Here is a 27,849-nt window from a genome sequence, read left to right on the forward strand (position 1 = left end):
GAATGTGAATGATTCCTTGCAATACTTGACACGTTGTCATCATAAAGCATCGTAATACTTCTTTGAGACTGGCTTCTAAGACATGAGGAGGTATTTGTGAATTTTATTTCGCGACTGATGCAGCACAAAATGCACGAATCAATTTGACCGGAAGACGAGACTGAATGGACGTCATCTTTGCGTTGTGTGTGACAGACTGAAAGTGTCCAAAGTTATTATAGATTTCTTTTGTCAAGTCGACTACGGTGGCGTGTACACGACGAGAACTCTATCTTTGCACCGATCGTGAAACAGATGGGTAAGAAATCGCAAATAATCGGGTGTGTGTGTGTGTGTGTGTAAATCCACGAGTAAATAAGGGTGTGGGGTTTGAGTGGCATCGTGGTACGCATGAGTCAGCCAAGCCGATCGTAACTGCTTGGCTAAGACTTGCACTTGCGATTTATCTCTTGGGGTTTTAAACAAGACCACGTAATGAACATTGAGACTGATGGTGCGATGGGCTGTACTTTGTTGAAACAAAATATGGGTAATGTGAATGACACTGACATTATGATGATGCCCTTTGCGCGTAAACGACATTTTAATATCTTCTTCGTCTTCTCCTAACATGTCGTCGAAAATGACCAGATGAGCTTGACTGGGGTCAGACACGAACGAGTGGTTTTTGCTAGGAGTGCCTTCCACAAACACGATGAAATCGCCTTGACTTTCTCGCAGGAGGCTTTATGCCACTTTGAAAGTAAAGGAGGAGGGAGCAGAGACAGTAGAGGTAGCCATAGTGCAGGGAATGTCCCTTTTGTCCCGAAAACAGACAAGACAAGAGTTTTTATCCTTTTTCCGGGCACGTTTATTTCTTAAAATGCAACAACGCGAAAAGACAAAAGTACATAAAAGCCAAATGGTTAAGTACAGAAATAGTAAATACATTGAAACGATCAAAGTGGGATACAAACAAGTCACTGTACAACATGTTTTTGGTAACCAAGGTGTCATATGTACAGTGTGTAATGTTCTTAAAGTCTCTACATTGGGTACAGTCACAAATGGGCTCTCCCGGAATGGTCTTTCAGGAATGTCTATGACAGTCCTGTCCTGAAGGGAGTGGTTGTCCTCGGTGCCGGGTTCTTCTTATAGCACTGTCACTAACAAAGATTTAAAAGTTACATTTGTCCCTAGACGTTTGAATTCAGGATCACAACTCTTGGGCATAATTGGCCACTTCTTTCTTGCTTGCAATTAATTTTACAGCATGTCACTGTCAGAAATAAGTATAGGAACATTCTAACAGTTGCTGATCGATATAAGAGGATTTGACTTTTGATGTGTAAGGAACAGTTTGGTATTGGATTAATCCATAAAACTAAGATTGTTGTATTATGTGAATGCTTGGAATAAGGTAACAACTTTTAAAAAGTCAAGAAAGGTTTAGGGCCAAGTCTCCTCCCTTCACGTCATTTCAGATGAAGACATTTGATTACTTGCGAGCTCCAATCTGCTTTGAACAAATTTAGACTCCAAACACATATACTTTCTGTATGACTTTTCAAAACTAATACTGGCATGGGAATAGAGTAAGTGTAATCACAAAGAATAATTAACAAATTTGAGAACATATAACTATACAGAAACATGATATATACATTTCATGAGGTTCAAAGAACCGCCAGCTATTAATCGGGTGCAGTTTGTTTGATAAAGGATGGTCTTTATGTGTGCCACCACTTACATACATTTGCTTCTTTCCTCAGTGGGATCCAGTGTTGCTCATGTTGATAGGTGACCAAAAAGTATCCACATTTCTTACATTTTGCACGGAACCCCGATGATTGACCGGCTCCTGGGAGAGGAAGTATTCAAATTTTCTTGTATTTCTCAGTGGAACAAACGAAATGTTACATGTATATGGATCTTTACAAAATATGCAACGAGTTTAATAAATAGCACTTTTAAATGCTATATTGAGTATGTGTTTAGAGTTAATACTGGCCATTCGTTGTCTTCGTCTGCCTATTTCTACTCCATATTCATGTTTTTCTACCAAATAAAAGCTTGACACATTTCATGAATGACTGCTTTTGATACGCAACATGTTGTTTGTCCCTATCTTTAACAGATGTGGTATGTTTACCTGTATCTTGCATTTTATGCACACTTTACTAACGGCTAACCAATTATTTTATTATATTCAACCTTCATGAAAGTGTACGCCATGTTGATGTTTATACGGAAGCCTTTCGATAAAGTTGTCGTAACACAAAATTGACATAACATGAAACTCAAACATCTACATACATGTAATACAGCTCACGCGAATTTTTGCAATATGTATACCCGGGGTGCCGTACACACACTCTCTCAAAACCACAAGCAAAATTGTATGTTTTAAAACAATTCTACAATAAAAAGTACTTTTTAAATTGAACGATTAAAACTTTATGCCATTATTTTTTGCGGCACCTTTAATAACATTTATTTTTTAAACAAGATTTTATAATTTTTTTGCAAACAACTCCTACAAAAAGAAAAAGAATTATTGTCATTAATAAGCTTGACAGGTAACAAATTATCCTTTTTCATGCAATAGGCGGGTATACAATTGAATATTTCTTTCTACTTTTGATAGTATGTCAGCATCTAATATTATCATTTTTTTTGACGGGTCAGTCTCATAGAGAGCATACATTTAACGTTTGACTTTACATTTGTACATGCAGATATATAAACATACAGACAAAAATATATAGTTTATAAACAAAATCAAGCAAGGTATCTTGAAGACTATTAATTTTATCTGGCAACTGCTCGCATCATGTAATCAGGAGGTCGCAATACACCACCGGGAAGGAAGGCCCGAGGGTCGTCCGAAATTCCATTTCCTACTTCCGGCTGAAGTAGGTCAAATTTCTGTACAAGTGTAGTCAGGTAGAGGAATATCCGTGAGCTCGCCAGGTCTTCACCGACACAACTCCTTGGTCCGGCTCCAAAATTCATCAGTCTAAAATTAGGACGAATGAAAATTAAAGTATTTTCTAACTTGAAACACACGGAAACATAATATAATTGGTGATTGCCTAAAATATACTCTCAATGTTAATGGAAAACTTTTTTTACGTTGTTTTTACGGTTCCTGGAGCTAATGGAGTATAGCTTTGTTTGTGCTGCGATTTACAGTTTTTGCTTTCATCGTTATAAAAGGTAGATTAAAGCAAGTTTGTAACTTAAAGTATTTAAAGATGTAGAGAAGACGATAATGATACAAATTTGCCAGTCAGCTTATAGATACGCTCATCTGTTCAAAGTGCTGTATATTTACACCTCACGAATTAAAAGTAATTCCTGTTCCCATACACTCTTGAATATCTAAGGATAATACTCTATCGTCGGCATGTGTTCTTTGCATAGAGAATAATTACTAAAGCGAAATTCAGAAAAGGGTTTGAGAGATTACCTTTAAGCAATCGTTTGCATGGCACTGTTATTAAATGTCGATTAGTCTACACTTAAGATTGTCTTAGAGCCAGAAGATTATATAAAACCAGAATCCTAGGCGTGGAGCTGTTGCTAAGAGTCGATTAACCTGCACTTACGATAGTCTTAAAGCCAAAAGATTATATAAAACCAGAATCCTAGGCGTGGAGCTGTTGCTAAGTGTCGATTAACCTACACTTACGATTGTCTTAGAGCTTGTAAATTATATAATACGATAATCCTAGGAGTGGAGCTGTTGCTAAGTGTCGACTAATCTAAACTTACGATTCTCTTAAAGCCAGAAGATTATATAAAACCAGAATCCTAGGCGTGTAGCTGTTGCTAAGTGTCAATTAGTCTACACTTAACGATTGTCTTAGAGCATGTAGATTATATAATACGATAATCCTAGGAGTGGAGCTGTTGCTAAGTGTCAATTAATCTACACGTACGATTGTCTTCGAGCCTGTAGATTATATAATTTCTGAATCCTAGGCGTGGAGCTATTGCTAAGGGTCGATTAATCTACACTTACGATTGTCTTAAAGCCAGAAGATTATATAAAATCAGAATCCTAGGCGTGGAGCTGTCGCTAAGTGTTGATTAGCCTAAACTTACGATTGTCTCAGAGTATGTTCTGCCGGCAAGAGTTTACCGTTGTCGTCAAGGAAACGTTCAGGCCGGAATACCCAGGGGTCGCCCCATATCGATGCATCATGATGAATCGTCCAGATGTTGATCATTATCTAGGAAACCAAGACAAATCGTACTCAAATACGCATGAAAGAAAACAAATTTGGATGACATCGCTATAGTATATAGTATTTAACATTAGGTATTTCTCTAAGTCAAGGATAATATATAGGTCAGTAGTAATAGAAGGCTGTTTAGGGAAAATGGAAATCTCCGTCGAAAAGGTCATGGGCATGATTAGGGACAATGGGAATTTAACATGGGAAATAGAGTACCGGCACTTTGGGGACAATGGGACTTTACCATGGAAATAATGGGCCTGTTTAGGGACAGAAAGTATAGTGACTGTATATGGACAATAGCAATGGAACAGGTGAGGTGACGTCACGGTACAGAAGATCGGTAACAATGTAGCAAGAGGCTGAAATCAATTTGACCAAACAGCGGGAAAAATACATAGAACGCTTGGCGGGAACGGGACTGGCGGGACATAGACATATATAACACAAAATACAGACATGAATGACCATCTATATATTATACAGAGATCTATACAACAGACTAAACAAAATTAAAACAAGAAAGCAAATTTTTTCGATGCATATGAGTGGCCCTGAAAAAGGCCTTTGGTTTTTATGTTAATATTATTTTGTTAACATAGAGGACATCGTATGGGTCTTCTTCTTGTCTACCTCAAACTTCTTCTGACATCTGGACCGTAGATGAGGACTCTATTCAAACAACATTGGCTCTCCAGATACATATTTCTTTTCCAAACGACCGTATCGGTGATCCGGATGATTTGACATACATGGGTAAGTCATACGGAACAGCATCAACGATACCAAAGTAGATGCTTCAACATTAGTCAACATCTTGTGAACAGAACAGGTGAAGGGAATGAAATGAACTGCCCTTATATATAGTGTAAGTACGAATCCAAACGGATTGAGTGTTTGTTTTCACCAATCCAAACATCCGTTACAAAATTCAGTCACAGTGTTGAGTCTGTCTTCCAATCCGAAGAGAGTTGCCTGTGATGTCAAATTCCCTGCATAGATGTGCTAGCGTCTTTGCTCTGTGATCCATGCGATAGTTTTCAAACATGACGGTACCTAAGAAGACGATGTTAGGGGTGCACTGGCCATGAAGACGAGAAGCGATGATACAGCATCGGCTAATAAAGGCAACACAGACTTGCTTCAAAAGAGACCGATTTTAATTGGTATTTAGTCGGTTTTCTTTCTTCTTCGCATAAATTTGTTCCGATGCCAGTATCTTTGCCACCGTCTCCTTTTTTACCACAAGTCAAGGGTTTTAAACAGAGGCAGAAATAAGAATTTAAGAATGTTTTTACATCAGCTGAAAGAAGAAGAACAAGCATTTCTCCTTCAACGGCATTAGCGAGAAGTAAAAGAGGAAAGAATGAAACGACAGGAAGAACAGCAGAGAAGAAACACGGTCTAAGAGAAACAGAGGACAGTGAAAGAGAAGAAACACGGTCTAAGAGAAACAGAGGACAGTGAAAGTCAAATGGTGACGATACTCTTAGATATTTTGGCAGAGTTAAGGAGCCTGAAACAAATCTATCATACTTCTTTATTACGACCCAAGATAAAATGACCTTAACGAGCCAAACAGTCCAATCCTGTTAACACGCCTGAGATACCACCTCTAGTAATTTCTGCTGAATCATTCACAGAAGCAAGTCCAGAAGTTGGTCTTGACTGTGGAAAAAGCTTAAGGCAGTTAAAGTAGATTACCTACCTGAGTTTGTTTGTTAAATACCCAACGGTTCTTTTCAGGGCCACCCACTTCAATCAAAAAGAGATATTATTCATTTTGCCAAAATCAATTACAACTCAAAATCCTTTTCTCGCTCCATGATGTACAATTGTGAATGTGTGAGTGAAGGTCTAGGCCCATATTCTAAACAATCAAAACCAAGAGACGCTTACGTTTTAGTTCTGGTCTATTCTGGTACAAATTTTACAATCCAATTCACAACACAACACTTCAAAAAGTTTATAGACTTCTTCTGTGTCTTTGTTCACTCTCTTTTTTCTCATCCTATTCTTCCTCTTTTTCTTCTCGTCTTCTTTTCATCTCTTTTTTCTCCTTCTCGACGTGTTTGGGTTCTTCATTTTGGGAGGATACCTCTTCTTTCTGTTCCGAACCCCTCTTTTCCTCTTGCTTCTGTTGTTTGTTAGGGCATTCTGAAAACCAATGTCCGTTTTCTTGATAATGATAACAGGTACCTTGACTTTTGTCTCTTCTGGAACTTGTCTTGCTTTTTTGACAGTCTGGAAACTCTGTAGCCCTGCCCTTTCTACTCACAGAAATAGCAAGTATCTTTACTTTTATCCCAGAAGGAGGGGGAGTAGTACGTTGGCTTGTCTGAAGAAACGTTTCATATGGCAGCTCGCAAAGCTCTGATGAGAAGTTCAATCTGTGTGGGCTCTTTCATCGCTCTGGTCGGTTTAAGGGTGAAATTAATACTAAGAGGGAAGACACTGGCCCTTTATATAAACACTGGTCTGACATAGATATCAAGGTGCCCATGGCGTTCAAAATATATTCAGTTGACTTTTGCATCAAGATGAAACATTTCGACGAGAAAGGAGAAGAAAATAAGAGGCAGAATGGGATTCATCGCCTCGCACAGTAGCTGAAGTCTTGACTCAAATTCATGTCAGCGATTTTGAAGATGACATGAATGAGCCAGAATCCATACCCAGAGAGTCTACACTCAACCAAACTTCACCACCAATAATCCGTGAAAAGTACTATTATATTCGAGGGACGGAAAGGCTGTTATCTAGAAAATTTAGAATCATGGCTTACACTCACACGGTGAAGTTTAAATATTTCAAGTCCAATATACTGCTGGAGAAAGCAGAAGAGTTCATCGCCGATGTATGGGATTCTCTGTTAACCACACTGAAACGAAAATGTGACGCCAGAGTAAACGATCGCTTGAGACTTTCCATTCATCGTGATAGTTTGAAATCCCCCGTTCGGATCGAATTTAGCAGCCCAAGAGATATGACACCTTCAAAAGTTATCGACAAGATTCAACACGTGCAACAATCCAACAACAAGTTTCATATCACCGATGAAAAAGCGACACTGCTCATGATCCACGTTTCACTTCCACAAGGGACAGGACACAAAATGGTGTTATTGGTAGACGATCTTCGCAGCACCAGAAAGATTCTCGTCTGAATTAACAATCCTCAGAACAAGATGTGTTTATACATTGCTGTCGTGGTGGGACGAACATATGCCGCCAAGAACGACTCGGTAGAAAGGAAAAGAGTCTGCGAGATCATTCGAAAATCGAACAGAGTCAAACAAAGAAGTGATGCAGAACTATTCTTACAACATGATGAGCTATCCAAAGACACACCCTTTGCTATTCCTGAAACGCAAAAATTTCAAGACGTCTTAGCTCCACGCTACACCTTAAAGGTTCATCCTCAAGAAATGCGCGGATTTGTTGTTTCGAGGAAATAATTCAAAGACTGACAATACATTCACGCCTATCGTGATGAGCATATCGATGTCATTACCAGTAACGCTCCACACCTGGGATACAGATATTACTGTGAGAAATGAGACTATGCCTATAACAATCGAGATCAACACAAACATTGTGGATCGAAATGTGAGGAATGTTTGGGGTCTTGACCCTGTCTGGACGAAGGACAAGAACGAGTGCATTGCCTTGCTTGTCAGCGAACGTTTGTCAGTCCAACCTGTTACCAACAACAACTACATTCGAAAATACCATTCTAAACAAGAGAAGGAAGATGACCCAAAATTAGGAAATATCATCATTTTAGATTTAGAATGAATGCAAGAGACCAGCATTCACATTATTAATCACTTACTGCTCATCAAGCGTACGAGAAGCCAGTCTTTATCCATTTCCATCACTGCAGCTTGATTCCTGAAGAACGTGAAAAAATCTTTCGGAAACCGAACACGATAGCCGATTTCGCTAAATGGATCTTCGACCCAATCGACGAGACGTGGAGCCAAGAGTATATAAAATATTACGGAGATTGTCATCGTCATGACACGGTGATGGTTCAAAATTTATCGGGATACGATGGACAGTTTCTTTTGAGATACTATACAGAACAAAGTACCGAACGACCGAAAGTGACTTTGAACGGACCCAAACTCATTCCGTGCAAGTGGCACAAGTGCAGTTTAACGATTTGATGAATTACTTGGCCATGCCTTTGAGTCGAATGCCTAAAACGTTTGGAATGACAGAAATGACCAAAGGTTATTTTCTGCACTTTTTCAATAACGAAGAAAATCAAAATTGCCTTCTACCCCTTTTGCCCAAGGCTCACAACTACAACCACAACATTATGCGTACCGAACAAAGAGAAGCTTTCAACTCCTGGTACCAGACTCACGCCTCGGACCTCTTCGACTTTCAGGAAGAAATGTTAAAGTATTATCATTACGATGTGGACATTTTACGGCGTTGCTGTGGAAGATTTTGAGATTTATTCATGGAACACTGAGGGATCGATCCTTTGAAAGATGCCTGCACCATTGCAAAGCGTGTTCTTTAGTATACCGCCAACTATTCATGCCCGAAAACACTCTGGCTATCATCAGCCCTCAAACGAAGAACTTTGTTAAACATCAATACTCGGTCAAAGTCCTACGCTGGCTTCATTATTTGTGTAACAATGAAGACAAATGGATCCAACATGCACGTAACGGAGGAGATTAAAGGAGCATCGGAACGTATTTGGTGGTTGGTTGGGACTTATAACACCTAAAAATCGTGTACAAGTTTAACGGTTGCTTATTTTACGAATGGGGCCTCTGTTACCCTGAACGTGACACTAAAAATCAGTTTTTTTTTATAACGGACCGTGAACGACTTTCACCAGACTACTCGTCAGCGCCGGTTGGAGAGTATTTCAGGGAAAGATTGGGAAGAAGGTAACCGATGCAACTGCTCATTAAAATAGTCCACAATTGTTTATATCCTTGTTGCAAACTCAAATTGGCAATGGCCATCGACCATAAACATCATTTGATTGATCGTCTACCTCAACGGATCTTGTGATATTACAAAGTGTGGCAAACGGCGTACAGTCTCTTGCGAGAATGTCAAGGCGATTTCACCGTGTTTGTGGAAGGCATTCCTGGCGAAAAGGACGGGATCGTGCCTGACCCCAGTCAAACCCATCTTGTCATCTTCGACGATATGTTAGGAGAAAACGAAGAAGAAACTAAGCTGTGGCTTACGCGCAAAGACCATCATCGTAATGCCAGTATAATTTACATCACCCAACATTTGTGTCAACAAAGTAAAGCCCATCACACCATCAGTCTCAAAGCTCATTACGTGGTCTTGTTTATAAGCCCTGAAGAGAAATGGCAAGTGCAAATCTTAACCCAACAGTTAGGAACGTCTTGACGGACTCATGCGCACGACGAAGCCACTCAAATCCCACATGCCCATTTACTCGCGGATTTAAAACCTACCACTCACGATTATATGCATTTTCACCACTAATTCCAAGAGAGAGGGCCTGTCGGGTACACGTCTCCGTCGTCGAGTTAGGAAAAAAATCTATAAACAACCTCAAGCACTTTGGGTTTGTCTCACACAGTGTCAACATAACGTCCATTCAGTCTCATCTTCCCATCAATTTGATTCGTGCTTTGTAAGGCATCAATCGCGTAACAAATCCACAACTACGCGCTCGTGTCTTAGAAGACAGCCTCAAAGAAGTCTTACGATGGACAGCATGTTAAATACTGAAAGGTATATTTCACATTCCTCATAAAACAAAACACTTTTTTGACATAAACAAATTAGCCATGACGCAACTGGGCCATCGCCGCATCGACCTCAAACTAAAAAGCAAATCATTTTCAAACCTGGAGGTAGCGGTTTGCTAAGAGGAGTCATCATTCGTTTCCTCTTAAAATGGGATCCTAATGCCCCCAATGTCGTCCCCAAGAAAAATGTCACTCCCAAAAACAACAACCGAACCCGAAAGAAGAAATGAGCAACGGTGTCATTACCAGGTCACAACAGCAGTAAAATAAAAGACCACTTAAAAAATTCCCCAGAACAGACCCGAGAAGAAAGCTTCTCCCCGTTAGAGAGGTCCTTCGACCAGGAAGCAACCATACATCTGCAAACCACAACCTGCAAGGACGGTGACCGCGTCTCCAGTAGTCTCAGGGTCTTCCACTTCTCCGTTTTTGGTGATGCCTGCCTAACCCAATTTGACACCGGATCTTCCTCATTTGATGAAACAACGGAAACCAAGGACGTCTCCTCAAGCGGTGGCACCCTCCTCCTCCTCTGTAGCTGCAGTAGCAGCTGCTCACAAAGTACCTAAGTACAAAGTCATAGTCCAAGAGAGATCGGGCATGTTACAGAGTTTAGTGGATTTATCCAAGCAAGGAATATCCCGATTTAGTCCGTTGCGAACCCCTCCACGACATCATCAAGTTAATACGACGTAAAGACAACCAGTGGCGACGCATTGCAGTATAAGAGAGACCTGCGGTATAGGTTGGAGATTATTTTTTTGTACATTTCAAAGCCCAAAGATAACCCTTAAAAGATGGACACACCATTCTCTGGGTAAGAAAGAAAGAAAAGAAAAGTGCTTCCTCCTCGTTTAGCCAAACATTGGGACATGTTGCCTGTCCTGTCCAAATCTCCCTCATGCATGCGACAACAACTCATTCAAACAGCCTCCAAAGACGTCGTCGATACTGTGTATGGATGTTGCTTGAATGTCTTGAAAGGCACGATACCTTTGTAGAAATATCAGAAAGAACGCTTAGCCAAGCATCTACACGTTCTTCGCCAAATGGTCAAGAAGAAAATACCCATTCGTCAAGAGGAAAATATATTGGTACAACGTTTAGCAATTTTGTCCATGTGGTTAGGACCCTTGCTGAAAGGAATATTGGGAACAATGCTGGGAGGACTCATGAAGGCAAGATAAAAAGGACAAAGAAGATAAAATGGACCTCTGCAGTTACAAGATCTCAGAAGTGAACATTAAATCCAATGGAAGGACGATTACTGGTTTTAGTGCCTCTCAAAAGATCGTGTGTGCATTGGCAAAACCAAAGACACTTTCGACAATAGTTACTTACCTTATGGACCACCGAATTGTTTCGTGTCACTGGGAGAGCGCGTGGACGTTATCTTGCCGTCTATAACTTTGAAGACATGGACGGGGAGGTGTTAAAAGGAATATTTTACTTGCACGAGTTGCAACGCCTGACCAAAGAGGAAGACGAGCAAAGCATAAAAAGTGTTCAGCTTTAGTATGATAAAGTGGCTCGTCGTCTTCTGATGAAATTTAAGGATACAGACAATTTTTTCATGAGGTTTAATTGTAACTTCTTTGAAATTTTGGATAAACATCCACAGATGGCAGCACAGAATCTGAGCTCGACTATCAAAGCATTCTTGATCGAAGAACCCGTAAAGTGGGAAAACGACGTGTCAAAGAAGTTAAAGTGTGTTGGAAAGGATATCTTACCAGCTTATCTACCGCTACCAAAGTGACCAATCCGTCACCCAGTTCTTCTCCGCAAGATCTACAAAAGCAACCCTTGTGGGTGTGGTGTGGAGAACGTGTGCCTTAAATGCAAATCGTCTTTTTCTGCCAAACCTTTGTGGTGTGTTGTGTCATCGGTTCGCGCTTTGAAAGATGCTGTGTTGAAGCACGGTAAAGAATTTCTCCAAAATGTCATCATCGAAAAACAAAACCCAAAAGAAACTTTCTTCATAGCATGCAAAAATGTCGTGTTTCAAACAGACAAAGACATCTGGGGTCGACGACAAACTACTATAAATTACCTCGATGTTGATAAGTCAGGCATTCCTGCATCCCTGACGCCACAGCAAGGACAAGGCAGAAATTGAAGACTAAAACACACCACAGAGGACTTCACACTGACAAAGCTAGAAAGACTAAAAGAAGAAGAACTGCTCGAGACTTATAAGTTTTTGATTATTAAAAATCGGAGAGAAAAAAAATGATGTACCGAGAGTCTTGCGCCTGTTCCAAGTCGGAACTAGATCTGTTTGCCATGCCACCCACAAGGACGACGTTGAGAAATTCCCAATGGGTCGAATTTCATCCCATCTCCTCTGTCAAGAACTCAGGATCAGCTCACGTCGAGTTAAAAATCAAAAGAGAGACCGAAGATTACATTGATCTGATTAGCAGTTACTTTTAACTTAAAAGTGAAAGTGATCGACGCATCGGCGGACGGTCCTGATATAAAGTACAAATATAAAGTAGCTTCCGTCAATAATTTCACTCATTCCTTGTTCAGTGGAGTGGATTCGCACTTGAATAACAAACTTGTCAGTAGCAGCATGGACACTTAACCTTACCGAGCGTACCTGGAGAATCTCTTGACGTACGGAAAAGAAGCCAAAAACACCCATCTAGAAGAAAAATTACTTGAGATAGTACTTGTCCCTGTATGAAGCCACGGGACAATTAGGAACCAGCACCAGTCACGGATTACGTACGAGGATTATCCAGAAGGTTACACCTTGTTGGCCTTTGATTTCATCCCAGACCAAGACAGCGACGAGGGACATTTCCAACCTAAAACATCCGGCCAAATTCGTGTGGAACTTCAGTTTTCAAAGCCAATAGGGCTGGTGCGGAGGCTGTCGGTGACCCAGGATTCGGCGCCATATAAGAGCGTGGTCAGTATGACAGCTCCGTAGACGCTGATCTTTGTATCTCTGTTGAGACTGGCGTTGTGCTAGACTCGTTTATAGAGTCCGCAGAAGGCGCTATTTGCCTTGGCCAGTCTGTTGTCTATTTCTTTGTCAATCTTGGCATCAAAGGATATCACACAGCCCAGGTAGGTGAACTGGTGGACTACGTTCAGCTCTGTTTGATGAAGGAATATCCTTGGTGGTCGATACTCTTCCATGTTAGCAGGCTTGTGAAGTACCTCAGTTTTCTTTAGGTTGATCTCAAGAACAAAGAGCTGGCAAGCTTCTTCAAAGCAGGATGTTACGCGCTGTAAGGCAGCTTCCGTGTGAGCAGCAAGTGCGTCGTCGTCTGCAAAGAGAAGTTCTCTAATCAGTTTTTTCAATATCTTGGTGTGGGCATGAAGTCGCCTTAAGTTTAAGAGGTTGCCATCAGTCCGAAATAGGATATATAGATGCCCTCTTCGTCATCAATGTCTTGTGTTGCTTTTTAGAGCATCATGCTAAAAAAGATTGAGAACAGTGTGAGGGCTAAAACGCTGCCCTGTTTCATGCCATTTACAATGGAGAAGGTTTGTGACAGGTCGTTATTGTTTCTGACCTGACCAGGCTGGTCTTCATGTAGTTGGATGGTCAGGAATTTAGGAGGACAGCCGAGCTTTTCAAGGATTTTCCACAGTCCAGTTCTGCTCACCGTATCAAATGCCTTCGTCAGGTCCACAAAGGTTATGTACAGTCCTTTGTTTTGTGCTCGGCGTTTTTCCTGGATCTGTCTCAGGACGAACACCATGTCAGTTGTGACCCTATTGGATCTGAAGCCACATTGACTCTCTGGAGCATGTTCTTCTGCAATGGTGGGTACCAGTCTGTTTAGCAACACTCTAGCAAGGATTTTGCCTGCAATAGAGAGCAGAGTTATCCCACGGTAGTTTGAGCAGTCAGACTTTTCCCCCTTGTTTTTGTACAAGGTGATGATGACTGCATCTCGGAGGTCTTGTGGAAGTTTCCCTTGCTCTCAGTAGCAAACGAAGAACTCGTGGAGTTTGGTGCGCAATACTAGGCCTTCTCTCTTCCATATCTCTGTTGGGATACCATCTTTTTATGTAGCATTTCCTGTCTTCACTTGTTATGTGGCTTTTACAGTCTCTTGCAGTGTGGGTACAGCTGGGTTCGTTCCACCATTCATGTTGCATGTCTCGGAGACTGCACTGGAGGGAACTGCAGATAAGGCCGAAGGCTGCTTTCTTCTGTGGACAGGGTGGTTGTTCGAGATGAGCTTGGTACGCTGATCTCTTTTGTCAAGCAGTTCTTGGATTTCTTGGCTGTTTTCGTCAAACCAGTCTTTGTTTTTCTTAGTGGTCAATCCAAGGATTTCTTCTGAGGTTTGCAGAGTGGCAGCCTTGATGTGATTCCACATCTCTTCCGGTGGTAGATCTGGCGGACAATTAAGTTCTCAAGCCTAGACTACAGGCTCTCTTGAAAATCTGCCTTGACGTCTTCCGACACCAGGTTTTTGATCTGGAGCTTCCTTTTTGGGGTACCTCCTTGTTGCCAGGGCCTTGACTTGAAGTGGAAGTCGAGCTTGCATCGGACAAGACGATGGTCTGTTTGGCACTCTGCACTGGGCATCACTCTGGTATGAAGGACATCTTTTAAGTCCCTCTGGCGTACTATGATGTAATTGATAAGGTGCCAGTGTTTTGATCTAGGATGCATCCATGTAGTTTTCCTGTTGTCTTTCTGCTGACATACGGTGGTTGTGATGGTGAACTGTAATTCTGCGCAAAATTCAAGAAGCAGGCGCCCATCTTCATTGCAGCCACCAACGCCATATTTCGCAAGGACGGCTTTCCAGGCTTCTGAGGCTCGGCCCACTCTGGCATTGAAATCGCCGAGGATGAATATTTGGTCTCTCTCTGAAACGCTCTTGATAAGTATGATAAGTATGCGCAGGTCAGCGTAGAATTTATCTTTTTCAGAAGGATCTGCCTGGAGTGTTGGAACATATACACTGAAGAGTGTGGCGTGTTGTTGGTTCCCTAATGGGTGACACAAGAACATGATGCGGTCGTTGCGACCAGTGGGAAGGTTTGTTAACTTGGTGGCGATTGTGTCCTTGACCATGAAACCGACTCCTGAAAGTCGTTTTTCAGATTTTGGTTTTCCTGACCAGTACAGTATGTATCCAGCGCAGAGTTCTCTCAAATTTCCCTCTTCTGAAAGGCGAAGTTCGCTAAGTGCAACAATGTCGACAACAAGGCGAGAGAGTTCGTGTGCGATTAAGGCAGAGCGTCGTTCTGGTCTGTTGCGATCGGTTGAGTTTAGCAATGTTCTGATGTTCCAACAAGCCAGATTTAGTCTTCTGCCACAATGTGAATCAGATGGTGCCTGCCTTGTTATTTCTGTTAAATTCCGACCGCGTTGGAAGATGCCCGTTGTCAGCGGCAGGCCAACGGGGTGAGGGGTGGGGTAAGGAGACGAGCTTTGGTTAGACCACCTTCTCTAGGCCATTCTTCATGCAGGAATGGGACTGCGGTCCCAGAGACATCTTTTAGCAGCCGTTTTCGCCCTTTTCCCATCGCTGCAGGACTTGATAGAGTCGAACGTAAACAGTAGACAGTAGACAGTTCCTTCATGCCTGAGCAATGTAGATTTAGGTGGAGTGCAGTCTGCGCAAACTGGCCCCAAACTTTAAACCTGGAGTTCATCTGCCATGCCACAGCAAGCCATAACGGTGACAGCGAGGTCCGCAGACCGTAGGTTTTATATCAGAGTTTCCCTCTCCTAGACAGATGGCCAACCATGACTGAAGAGATCTGCCTTCCCTGCTATTTCGATCGATAGCTGGTCGACCACAGCCGCAATCCACTAGTACATATGGTGCGATTTGGACCCGAACACTCGGCCGTTGATCTGTAGAGACCTTCCGCCCTACCCGGTGACTTCCCTGTAGAAGTTCATACGCCTAGTGATGCAGTGTGAACATCACCCCCCCCCATGACGTCGTTTGGCCTGCCAGCTGAAGCGATGTACGTGGGTATGCCAGGAATAATTCCTTCTTGGAGGCAGACGTGAGAGATTTGGGAGATGGATGCGGACCAGTGTGTCCGTCCATTCAGAGAATGCAGCTGCCAGACAAGAAACGTACTACTCTATCTAGAGCCCCCTATAATCTATTTAATATCATGATAAACAATATAGAACGCTCTGTTGACCTCAGTAAAATTGATATTATCACAATTTGCTGACGACAGTGGCATATAGAAAGCTGGCAACCCACGCAGCCAACAGATAATTACTGAACTGCAAGTCAATTTAACTAACATTGGCAAATGGGCTGACAAATTGGTATTTCAAACTATCAAAAGAAAAATCAAATGGAGTACTATCCTCCCCCCGTAAATCGCACATTATACAACCCCAACCTTATACATTCAATGAGAACTAATCCAATTTGAAAAAGTCGCAGAAGTGTTGGGTATGTATTTCGACCAGCACCTCTCATGGAATCATCATATCACCGAAATAGTACTAAAATGTAATGGAGACATTAATCTCCGGAAAAAACATCAAAGGTTTGCAATGGGGCGCAGACCGAGACACATTAGTAACGCTCTACAGGGCCTTAATTAGATCCAAACTTTATTATGGATGTCCGGTCTACGCATCCGTCAAACCATCCATTATCAAACGCTTTGACATAATTCAAGCTACAGATCTGCGCATATGTACAGGCACACTCCAAAATACCTCTAAAGAAGAACTATATATTCTAACAGGCTTAACCTCTTAAATATTAAGAAGAGTAGAGTTACCATTATGATATGCAGCCAGAATCTGCATTCACAACCCCAGCCATCCCACAAGGGTCATCATTAACAAACGCAACATCCCATTTAGCCGGAGGCTCGTCCCCCTTCCACCATCAGGAACAAAAGATCCACTCATTATGTAAATAATTATAACTCAGCTGCATTCGTGCAGAAACAACACGATATCCAGACTACACAGGGCGCTGCACGCCATGGTGAAGCACACACATTGTGGTGATTTAGTTAAGTTTCTATATCAATACGGAAATTTTTTTTCGTGTTACATTCAGGATTAATCATTTTACAATGAGCTGGATCAATAATGTTCTCTCTCTCTCCTTCTCTCTCTCTCTCTCTCTGTCTGTCTCTCTGTCTGTCTGTATCTCTCTTTCTCTTTCTCTCTCTCTCTCTCTCTCTCTCTCTCTCTTCCGTCTCAGTTAGTAATTAGTCAATGGAGATCTTTAATCTGAGACATTAAATTAGTCTGGTAGTTGACAAGTTATCTAGATTACTATTTCGCAAGGTACCTACACAAATAGTTATTGGCCTGCTTAATTCTGATTGCATTGTAATTAGGCTGTTGGCACTGCCAATATGTACCTTTCTACAAGCGAACAACGCGGAGAACGAAAAAGATATAACACTGTTCTGGATTTCATATGTTAGTTCTTATCTGCGTATTTATCAAGTGATCAGCTTGCTTACCGTAAATATTTACACTTTGTTTTCATTATCATCAACACAAATGTAACATTTCAAATGTTAATAAATGTACAGTTCTGTTCAGATTATGCGGCGTCGTTATTTGATCTTTACCAAATACCAGATTCCCAATAACATTGCCTTCAAAATATTTCATTTGTTACCTTTGCTTCTTTAGGTATGGTATATCCTTCAAGTTCTACATCTTCCATGGCGCTAAAAACAAAAAGGAAAGAAACCAAATTGTACAAACTTAAAAGCCATATCCAAATTACATAGATCTTTCTGCAATATCGCGGCATCCATTGTTTGAATTGTTTAACTACTTTAGCACATATAATTGTAATCTAAACATTTACAAATACTACCACTAACATGTGATTCCTTTTTATCAAAAAGATACAGAAAGAAAGTGAGTACATGTACATCGTAAAAGTAAAACTGATCGATGGACTCTATATTGATAACGAATCGGCGTACCAAATTCTAGAACAGTCAAGACTAGTCTTGAGAATACTTGCAATCTAGCAATAGTACTTCTTAATGACTGTCAATAAATTGAATTTTAATTGGCGAGTGACAGTTCTCGATATGTCAGTACCGTATAACCTTCTAGATTAGAATTCTACTGCAGTAAAAATTTGAGCGATATATGCAGTAATGGAGTATAATGGTTTCAAACGAAAATGAGAGAGCTGACAAAGTTATGTTTGTGTGCTTCACTGTCTCGCATCATAGATAACAAAACTAAAAATATTAAATTTTAAAAATTCTTCACATCACACACTCCAAGCTCTATTAAAATTAAAATTCCAATATTAATTGAGCACTTGTACTTTTACAATATTTTTCACACCATCACACTCCAAGCTCTATTAAAATTAAAATGCAAACATTAATTGAGCACTCGTACTTTTGCAATATTTTTCACACTAGCACACTCGTGTCCATATGCAGTAACATTACAATAAAAACAAAGCTGTATACCGCTGAAACACATAACTACGTTAGCGTATTGTTAATACAGTCAACTCCGTTTAGATGCATAGCCTCCGGACAGGACACAAGCTATGCATATAAACGGAGTATGCATTTAAGCGGAATTCAAGTATATTTACAATATAAAATGGGTCCATACTTTCGCTATACACTTAAGCGATATATGCAAGTAAGCGATATGCATTTAAGTGGAGCCGACTGTATTTGAATTTGGAATAATACACTAAATCTCTCTTAGCATATTGGGATTGATTGAATACTTATTAATCAGGGTAATTTTATTACAGAAGTAACTCTGAATTGTTCTAATTTTTAGTTTGTTCAACGTCAGTATGAGTATTCGTTCTCGAGAAGTATCTGCTATGATATTTGTCAGGTTCTGAGGGTTCGCATTGGCATCAACTGCATTTAAGACCAACAACGTATAGGTATAAACAATTATGTGAAAACCTGTCAATACTACTATCCACTAACAACGAGCACAGATGACCATATTTTCAAGATGTCTATCCTTGCCATCAAGTTGGATGCACCGATTTCTCTTCCGTCAAAGTATATATCTTGAGAAGTATTTTATTAACTGTCCATTTCAATGTGCTGGTTTGTAAAGAAGTATTCTCATTAATTTTCGATATCAATGTACCCGTTTGTAAAAAAGTATTTTATTAATTCTCCATTTCAACGTGCCCTTTTGTAAAGAAGTGTTTTTATTACCTCTCCATTTCACCTATTTTATACATTTTATCCTGGTATTTTTGTTGCAACTTTCAATAATTTTAGCATATACATTTTTAAGCATTATCTTGACTGACATGGAGTAGGAGTTTTAATAGAAGGGTTTGTCTTCCTTATTGGCAGACGTTATATGCAAATGGAAAACATTGTTGAGTTGGTGGGAATCAGTTATAGACAACGTGGGCGAATGTCGCAGAATAAGGCAATACATAACTTGGTTTCGCTTTAGAGCGATTTGATTATTTTTGTCGTACATGGGCACAACATTACATAGGGTGGATAATTGTTTTTCTAGTTAAGCGACTGAACTAGCATGTATCTCGTCGTAGACCACCTGCGGCGAGATACACAAAAGCATGGTATACACTGGTATTTTATCCTTACTAATACTAATTCTCCTGTAGATTTAATGCAAGTTTCTTTTATAATTGACACATTGGTCTTTTGGATCTTGTCAAAGAGTGAAGTTCTCCATTTTTGGTCTACAGGCATAGGGGTACATGTTACATTATTGTTCTACAGCCATACGGGTACGTGATACATTATTGTTTTACAGCGATAGGGTTAAGTGTTACATGTTTTTTTAAATTTCGTATATGAAGCATATTAAGTTTTAATGTCGTAGCGTGAAATGTTGCCTTTACCACTACGAGTATTTGAAACGGTGTGAACGTTTGAAATGTTACAAGTTGCTACTAAGAGCTTAATTTAGTAGCATGTTTCTACTGATTTTAATTCCGTACCTGTTATTATGAACAGTTTGGTTTAATGCAGCTGTTTGTGCGTATGTATGTGCGGGTATAACAGGCTGTCGGTCTGGCCGTCTGTATGGGGATATAAGTAGGTGTGACCATCAAGGCCATACAAGAACGGAACTGCTGATTTGTAAACTTCTGAGCATGGTGGATCCATGAAGGGTGTGTGTGGCCAATACAAGTGTGGGCCAACCCAAGAATGCAGGAGAACTGTGTGGTGTGAGAATGGACACGTGAGCCAGGTCACAATGTTTCCTTTGCAAGTTTTACAAGTATTTATGTGTCATACGTGGCTGTGAACTATACGGGCTGTACAAATAACTGAGTCAAAAATCATCTGTTTGGTACAATTGTTTTGTTGACTGCAATTGAATATATTTGTTTCAATTGATGGTGTTGTTTCAACTGATGTACAATTTGAGTAACTTTCATTACCTGAGATTATTTGGATCTCACTTTCATTACACGAGATTGTATGAATCTCACCTTCATTTTAAATATAAGAATCACACTTATGTGTTCCCATTTGTGAATGATTGTGTAAATTAATTGAATGAGTCTTATGTATAGAGCGTGAAAGAATCAACGAATCTTGTAGAGTATACACATATATTTATTACTTCATTTCATAAACTTCCATCTTTCATCACATTGAGTTGTGTTGTCATTTGCTCCAAGCATCCTATCAGGTCAATCCTGCTACAGCCAATGTGCCTTGACTGTAGCTTCTAGTTAAGGAATTGCTTGTCTACCCCGATATACAATATCAATTCCAAGTGTCAATATTAGCGCTTGTCAATTAGTGTGTTTCAATAGAACATAATCCTCCATTTTTAATGGTCTCTTTTACGAATGCAATGACTGTGGCATCATATTTTTCTTGCAAGGTAGCATGTGTTGTTTCTTCTTTCTCGCCATTTCGACTATTGGGAAGGTCATGAACAAATTAGTCCGAAACAAGGTTTAGAGTATATAAATGTCTTAACCGTTTTATTTTTCCCAACATTTCTTTGGTCTACAATTGCACAGTAGCATACAACGTATTTATCTGTTTTGTTGTTTGATTTAGGTTGAAAGGCAATTACTTCCTACGGAAACTAAAGTAATTTTTCTTGAACATGATGGCAGAACAGCTTGTTGTGGGCAAGCTTTTTAATCCGCATCGAGCTGCGGAAGCGCGGTGGTTGATACATGATACTCCTAGCAGAACGGTACAGGTTCGATTCCCACCATCGGATCATTCTGGATCCTCTCCAGTCTGGTGTCACCGCTCCAGTGGTCTAGTGATTAGAGCGTCCGCCTCTGATGCAGAAGGTCGCGAGTTCGATCCTCGGCAGAATTATACACAGCTCTCTCGCTTGGCGCTACGCATTAAGAGGTTAGTGTTAGGACTGGTCGCCCTGGGGTCAGGATAATGTGACTGGGTAGGACATCATGCTACATTTTTTCGGAATGATGGCCCAGTGCCAGAAATCACTAAAAACTGACACACTACAGATATCATATCGATATGACTGAAAAATTGTTAAAGCTACGTTAAAAATCCAAATCATACACACACAAAACACACATACACACACACACACACACACACACACACACACACACAGAGTTGGGTGTCCTTGGGCAACGCACTTCAAACTACATGTCTCAGCACAATATGTTGTTCAAAGTGTTGCTTTGACACCACAAATCAACCAACACCATTTATTCCAAAAGTATGATAAGGTACCAATAGAGGACCCGTGACTAAAGAAAACCAAAGTACATACCGATGAGGAGCGGATATAGGCACAGGTGTGATGTAGCGTAGTGCCTCCAGTATTACTGCCTCTGTGTAGGACATGGCAGGTCTGTCTTGAAGACTGGGATATCTGTCCAAGCCAACCACTTTGACGATTTCTTGATATATCTTGTCTGCACACTCGTGGTTATGAAGAAGGACAACGAGAATGCCGAGGGTGCTATTTGTGACGCTACCAATTCCTGAAAAGATGTGACTTCCCCGATTAGAACTTTCTGAAAACAGTATTTGTTTGTTCAAAATTGTACGTGATAACAGATTAAGAAATATTCCTGCACCTAAGCAAGTATAAAAGACCTCGATAAAGGGAAAAGGGGATAATTTAATGATAACCTAAACGTATTCATAGAACTTGCCCTACCAGTGTTTGGTTGATTGGTTCTTTATTAGTGGCAATTTCAACACATTATTGACCATGTCATACTGAGAAATGAGAGCTGAATGCTTTTCACAAGGAGACTACGCCGGAGCCGACTAATTCTGGCATGGTCGGGTATTGAACCAGCAACCCTTGTATTAGAGTCCACGTCGACTCTCAAGACAGACAATAAGCAAATATAAATATTAAAACATTTTTGGGAACCTTTGCTCCCGTTCATTTCGTTGAAGCAACTCCAATACAAAGCCGATACCTTCGGTTATGATTGCTAGATGCGATATCTATCTTTTGTTTAAATTTTGTATAGTATCCAATTTATCCATAACCCGTACTCTCGTTTATGCCAGTACATAAGTGATCGCCAATAATGTTTTTCTTTCATACAAGTATATTACTAACTGTATTAATGAGAACACGCAGTTTTCAGATGCATTAGGTTAGGCTAACAGTTAATTTGTTTTTAACAAAAATATACTAATCTTCTCCATTCCAAAAGAAAAAGATGGTGCTGGGGTTAATCACGGATACACAAATATTTCTTTGGAAAATTTGTAGACGCCTGTAGAAATGCATTTTTAGAAACAATTTACTTCATAACCAATGGTATGCATGGCCTATTACAGAGATTTAGAAAAGTGGAATTAATGATTAGCAACAAGTCGATCTCTTCATTGTTCCCGGTTTCATGAAGAAGAGAAATAAGATTAGTTTCATTTTCAAGAATAGTAACCGGTAAAAGGACCAAACACGTTGATAAAAAATGGCCTTTTTCTAGCAATGCTCGATTACCTTACATATATTGTGATTTCACCAACAAGAACCTATTTTATACAATAACATTTTAAAGTATTGTTGCTATTTTTGCAAAACATACAATCTCACATTCAAACGCATACATTGAGAGGACAATGTTTCATCGTTTTAAGTAGGTTAAATCTCAATTTACACAAGGAACTGGACGTTGATGTTCCACATTGTAACGGCCCTGTTGTTTTGCTATTGATGTTCCACATTTTAACGGCCCTGTTGTTATGTTGACTTTGCGTGCATGTCAACCAGGCCCAAGCCTGCCAGCAACACCTACAAATCAAGTTTGATTTGAGTATGAAGTGTTCCTGTATTGTAATCAGGCTCACCACCTACCACCAAGAAAGCCACACATGCTGATATTGATCAGGGGACTTTGAAATTTGTAGGCCGGTTCATTCTCCAAAATGGAACTTGTTCTGAAACTGTAAAAGAGTGATGTCCCCCAATGTTTGAGTTCTAGTTAAGAATCCATTTTATTTTACCACCCGTTTTGTCTTTAAAAAAATCCTTTGAACGGTAAACTTTGAGAACATTACCACCAAATATTACATCCTGGATGATAGCCTTGCTATGGGAGTCTGTCAGCCATTGTGTTTCTCCATTAAGCTGTGCTTGCGATTGGAGCTTCAAGAGGACGTCAACCAGTCCACGCTCCCGACCAGCTTCATATGTTTCCTTTTAAAATGTTTAAAGAGTGCGTATTTATTGATATGAACAAGTATTTTTCTAACACATTGAAGTGATATACTCGTCTAAGAATATATGACCTGAAGTAGACGATAAATCTGAATGCAAGAAAACGACACTTACAAATGTGTACAAGTAAGAGCAATGCCGTTTATTATATATTATCTTATTTAATTTTATTAATGTATGACTTCAAATGAGGCACAGTTCACAATATAAACAGTCTGATTACATCTCATATTTTTTAGATTCACGTTGTCCACGCAGCAACAAAACAAGGACGGTATGATGTTTTATCGCTTGATTCAGAAGGCATCCGTGATCAATGACAGGATGAAAGCCTTTACAGTCCTCTTTTATATTTAACTAGAAATGTGAACTATAGTCTGCAAAAACCAACTAAAGACAAATTACCAGCAACCAAGAAAATAAGAGTGATTGTTTTGATATTTGAGTTAATTCTAAAGCAATGTCACTCTCAAAGACCATTTATGACGATATGACTAATATACTGCTACAAACAAAGCCTTTTGTGTCATGACTTGATTTATACAATCATCAATAACACATATGAAATAAACATGAGCAATATCTTCTTAATAATGTACGGAACGAAAAAGCCTATATTTAATTCCCAAGTTTAATTCCAATGGTACGTAGAACCAAAATCACGAGGGTAGAAGGAACAACGGTAATAGTAAGAGACATTCTTACATCATCGAGTTGATTTAACGTTCAAGAATTTGTAACACCTGCTGGATTACAAAAATCCAATCGCGTGTGATAAATGGGTACATTTTAATTTTTGTTCCCATAAAATCCTTGCCGTAGGTAAATAAAATTTGATCGAAGTTTAAATAGAAATTATACCGCCATAGTGTTCGAAAAACGTATTTACCGATTGGCGGACGACTGGAAATGAGTGACAGAACGAAGGTTTATACCATAACCTTGCTTGTCCTTTGACCAGAGGAAATAAAAACCAAACACATTCTAAGCACCTTGTTCGATTGGAAGAATGTTTTCAGTAGTTCTTCTTTAGCTTGCATCGTGCGTCTGTATCTCCGCCCGACTTCCACCGGCAAAAAGCGTAAAAACGGGAACATCCAAAGCATAGTATCGTTCGCTGCTTCGACTGACCCCATGAGGGCCCTGTTGTATTCCAATATCACCTCTACATCTTTTTCGTCCATCACGGAGCCGGAAAACTGGATATACATTTCAATCATGTTGATTATGCACAAAAACAATCACATCATAGGATTCAATGTAAATTCCCTATCTGGTTCCAAGTTTTAAATGTCAACAATTAATAGAAACATGCAACTATTGCGTTAAACATTTTACACTAACGAAACCCTGGATTGAAAGTAAAAGAAAAACGTTCAACCTTAAAAGATTCATCCTAGCTTCAAAAGAAATATGCTTAATAAGAATTCTCTAAATGGAATAAAAATTAGGCTGGTATGTAGAATATAATATCTATTAACATCATAATGATTTGTTTGTGTATTACATCTATGCCTATAATCATGTACGTATATACGTATTTTATGCGAATATATACGCAAACATATGTACAAATACGTCTAAATGTCATAAAATGTAAAGAATATAACCAAGTGTTTTAAATGCTGGAGATTGATATAAAGCTTGCCAAATGTTTAGTTTATCAAATATTTAGTTAACAAAATATTTCGTTAACCAAATGTTCAGGTAATCAAATGTTTAGCTACAAATGAGCTTTTTATTAGACAATTTATATAACCGGTACAGCTGCTTTATCCGATTCCACCTGAAGATAGAATTTTAAGCTCAGCGCGCTCTAAAATGGAGATTCGTCTGTCAAAGATTTTAATGTCAACACTTGAAAGAACCATGGAAAAATTGCGCTATAAATTTGATCCTAACGTAATCCTGGATTGAAAGTTAAAAAAGAAACTTTGTGCCTTAAACTTAGTCTCTAATGGTCAAAATAAATATTGTTTTATTTTACAAATGTTCTGTCAATGCCCTGTTGTAAGTTGAATGAAATCACTACTTGCCTAGTGCAAACATGACACCAGACATGTACATTTTTCAATATTACCGCAAGATCAAATAACACTGGATGAATCAGCATAGAAGATACAGTCAATCCAATCACCTATTGAATAGGCAACAGGTAGTCTGTTTTACAGCAAAATCTAACAAAAACACCTAACTTAGCAAAGGAAATCTTTACTGTTAACATATTTAATAATTCAGAAAATTATATCATTCTCCATGATACCTGTTGCAGCCACTGCAGTACCAAGCCTATTTCGCACAAGGTTCATCTTTAGTAATTACTTTACTATGAAAAGATAACGACAATGTTCAATTTCTGAGTGAAAATATTGAATTATATTCTCTTGTGAATTTTCGATAAGCTGCATATTACAATGAAGCAAGGATTGCCTAAAGTCGTTAAGGTTCAGTTTGATGTCATAGCAGTGCCGTACATTACAAGGAGTATCCAACTACCCAGGACCTTCAGTTTATATTTCTGTACTGTCACTTGTCACATTCTTGTCTATATTCAATAACCTGGACACTCAAATACTAGACAGTTTTGGTCTATATATAAAATCATAATGAGACCTCTGGTTCCATGATGTAATGTCACTGCAGAGCATGTCGGGCATGCAGGCATCAATTAACTTGTTTAAATCTTGGCAGATAGTCTGGATTACGCAGTACGTTATTTAAATTATGGAATAAAAACTTGTATAGTCATACTGTGTCCTCCTACGATACTAAACCTGCCTAGACACATACAATAACGTTTACGCTCCATTGAGAATACGAAGCATTGGGAGGCCAAATGATTTAAAGTGCTCGTCATTATTGATCTCTTCCATATCAGCTCTATTCGCGCTGCTTCGAGTCTTGGATCGACCATTGTACACCAATGATAATGCATTCCTTTAACTTCATATTGCATCATCGGTCTTCTCGAGTTTTCCGGGCTTTTCCTGCCACAAATATATTGGCCGCCAAGTATGGCCCATCATGTGTCACAATGCATCAAGCCATCAATGTCCCAAATCACAAATCTACCGAGAGTACATTGATCCCCTAGAAACCCTATATCAGTTTCGCAACGTGTTAAACATATACCTTAGTTTTCATTGCGAATTATCGTGATCTTTTGTCAATATCATTGCTTTCACGTCTCACATAGTATCAATCTTATCTAATGGTCTTTTGGTATTGTTTCTATTACATCGCCGTCATGTCTCACATATTATCAGTCTAATCCAATGGCCTTTTGCTATTGTTTCTATATTGAAATCTTAAATTAACTGTATCCGTCTATGCTAGTAGTGGGGCCCCGAGTGGCCGAGTGGTCTAAAGCACTCTCCGTTACAGATCACTGCCATCTCACCTCTGTCTGCGTGGGTTCAAGTCTCGGATTCGGCCAATTTGGGTATGTGAGAAAGCTTGCCAGTAGCGTCTCGAGGGTCGGTGGTTCTTTCTGGGGATATCCCAGGTTCTTCCTCCACCATTAATACTGGCCGCCATGTATAGCCTATCGTGTGCTGAAAATGGCGTTAAACAACAACAACAACAACAACTATGCTAGTAGTATTGAAGTACGTTTCTCACTAATTATGTCCATATAGAAAACCTATGCTAAAGACAGTATTCAAGCCCAAGTTTTCCCAAAATCAGAAACAATTGGCATCTCTGTATACGTTCTATGCGTAAAGAAGGTCAGAAAAACAAAGAGAGACGGACTGTTCACCAGAATCGGTACGATGTTGGTCAGAGAGATGGACACAAACTCGCTTGGGTTGAAATCTCTTCCTTTTTGATCTGCTACATTCTTAATCATCTTTTCCAGTTCCTTCTGTGCCATGGTCTCAAACTGCGGGGCGCCTTGGCAGTGCGTGCTCAGACCTTCGTACATGATCTTTTTTAATTCAGTTGTTGTGTGTCCGTATTAACCTTCAAGAAAATAATGTTATAATGATGATTTGACTGTTACAGCTTAGTACAGGTGAAGTGTTGACAGCTTAGTACAGGTGAGGTGTTGACAGCTTAGTACAGGTGAGGTGTTGACAGCTTAGTACGGGTGAAGTGTTGACAGCTTAGTACAGGTGAAGTGTTGACAGCTTAGTACAGGTGCAGTGAATAAATAAAAATGAAACTGATAATCATAACAGAAAACACGCGAAGAACTATAGCACAAAGCAATAGATTTTGGTGTACGCTGCTAAAAT

General features: G+C 39.7%; 1 protein-coding gene across 1 annotated transcript; it reads right to left on the minus strand.

Moving 5' to 3' along the window:
* Positions 1-826: 826 nt before the first annotated feature.
* On the minus strand, positions 827-27,568 carry LOC149777708 (steroid 17-alpha-hydroxylase/17,20 lyase-like). The gene is made up of 7 exons (XM_089938759.1): positions 27,372-27,568; positions 24,604-24,810; positions 23,452-23,590; positions 21,695-21,908; positions 17,598-17,649; positions 4,090-4,217; positions 827-2,998 (listed from the first exon to the last, which is right to left on the minus strand). The coding sequence occupies exons 1-7, from the start codon at positions 27,534-27,536 to the stop codon at positions 2,791-2,793; spliced, it is 1,113 nt and encodes a 370-aa protein (XP_089794885.1). The 5' UTR covers positions 27,537-27,568; the 3' UTR covers positions 827-2,790.
* Positions 27,569-27,849: the final 281 nt, after the last annotated feature.

This window comes from Sinohyriopsis cumingii, chromosome 17 (assembly GCF_028554795.1).
Source record: "Sinohyriopsis cumingii isolate HCF-2022 chromosome 17, ASM2855479v2, whole genome shotgun sequence".
NCBI classification, from domain to species: Eukaryota; Metazoa; Mollusca; class Bivalvia; order Unionida; family Unionidae; genus Sinohyriopsis; species Sinohyriopsis cumingii.

Excerpts from the sequence above, each read along its gene's own strand:
- LOC149777708 (XM_089938759.1), bottom strand. The coding sequence starts at position 27,536 with ATGTACGAAGGTCTGAGCACGCACTGCCAAGGCGCCCCGCAGTTTGAG. Across the intron at positions 23,591-24,603 it reads CATTCTTCCAATCGAACAAG|GAAACATATGAAGCTGGTCG; the intron begins GTGCTTAGAATG and ends ACATTTTAAAAG. Across the intron at positions 17,650-21,694 it reads CCTATATCCGCTCCTCATCG|CGCCATGGAAGATGTAGAAC; the intron begins GTATGTACTTTG and ends TTTTGTTTTTAG.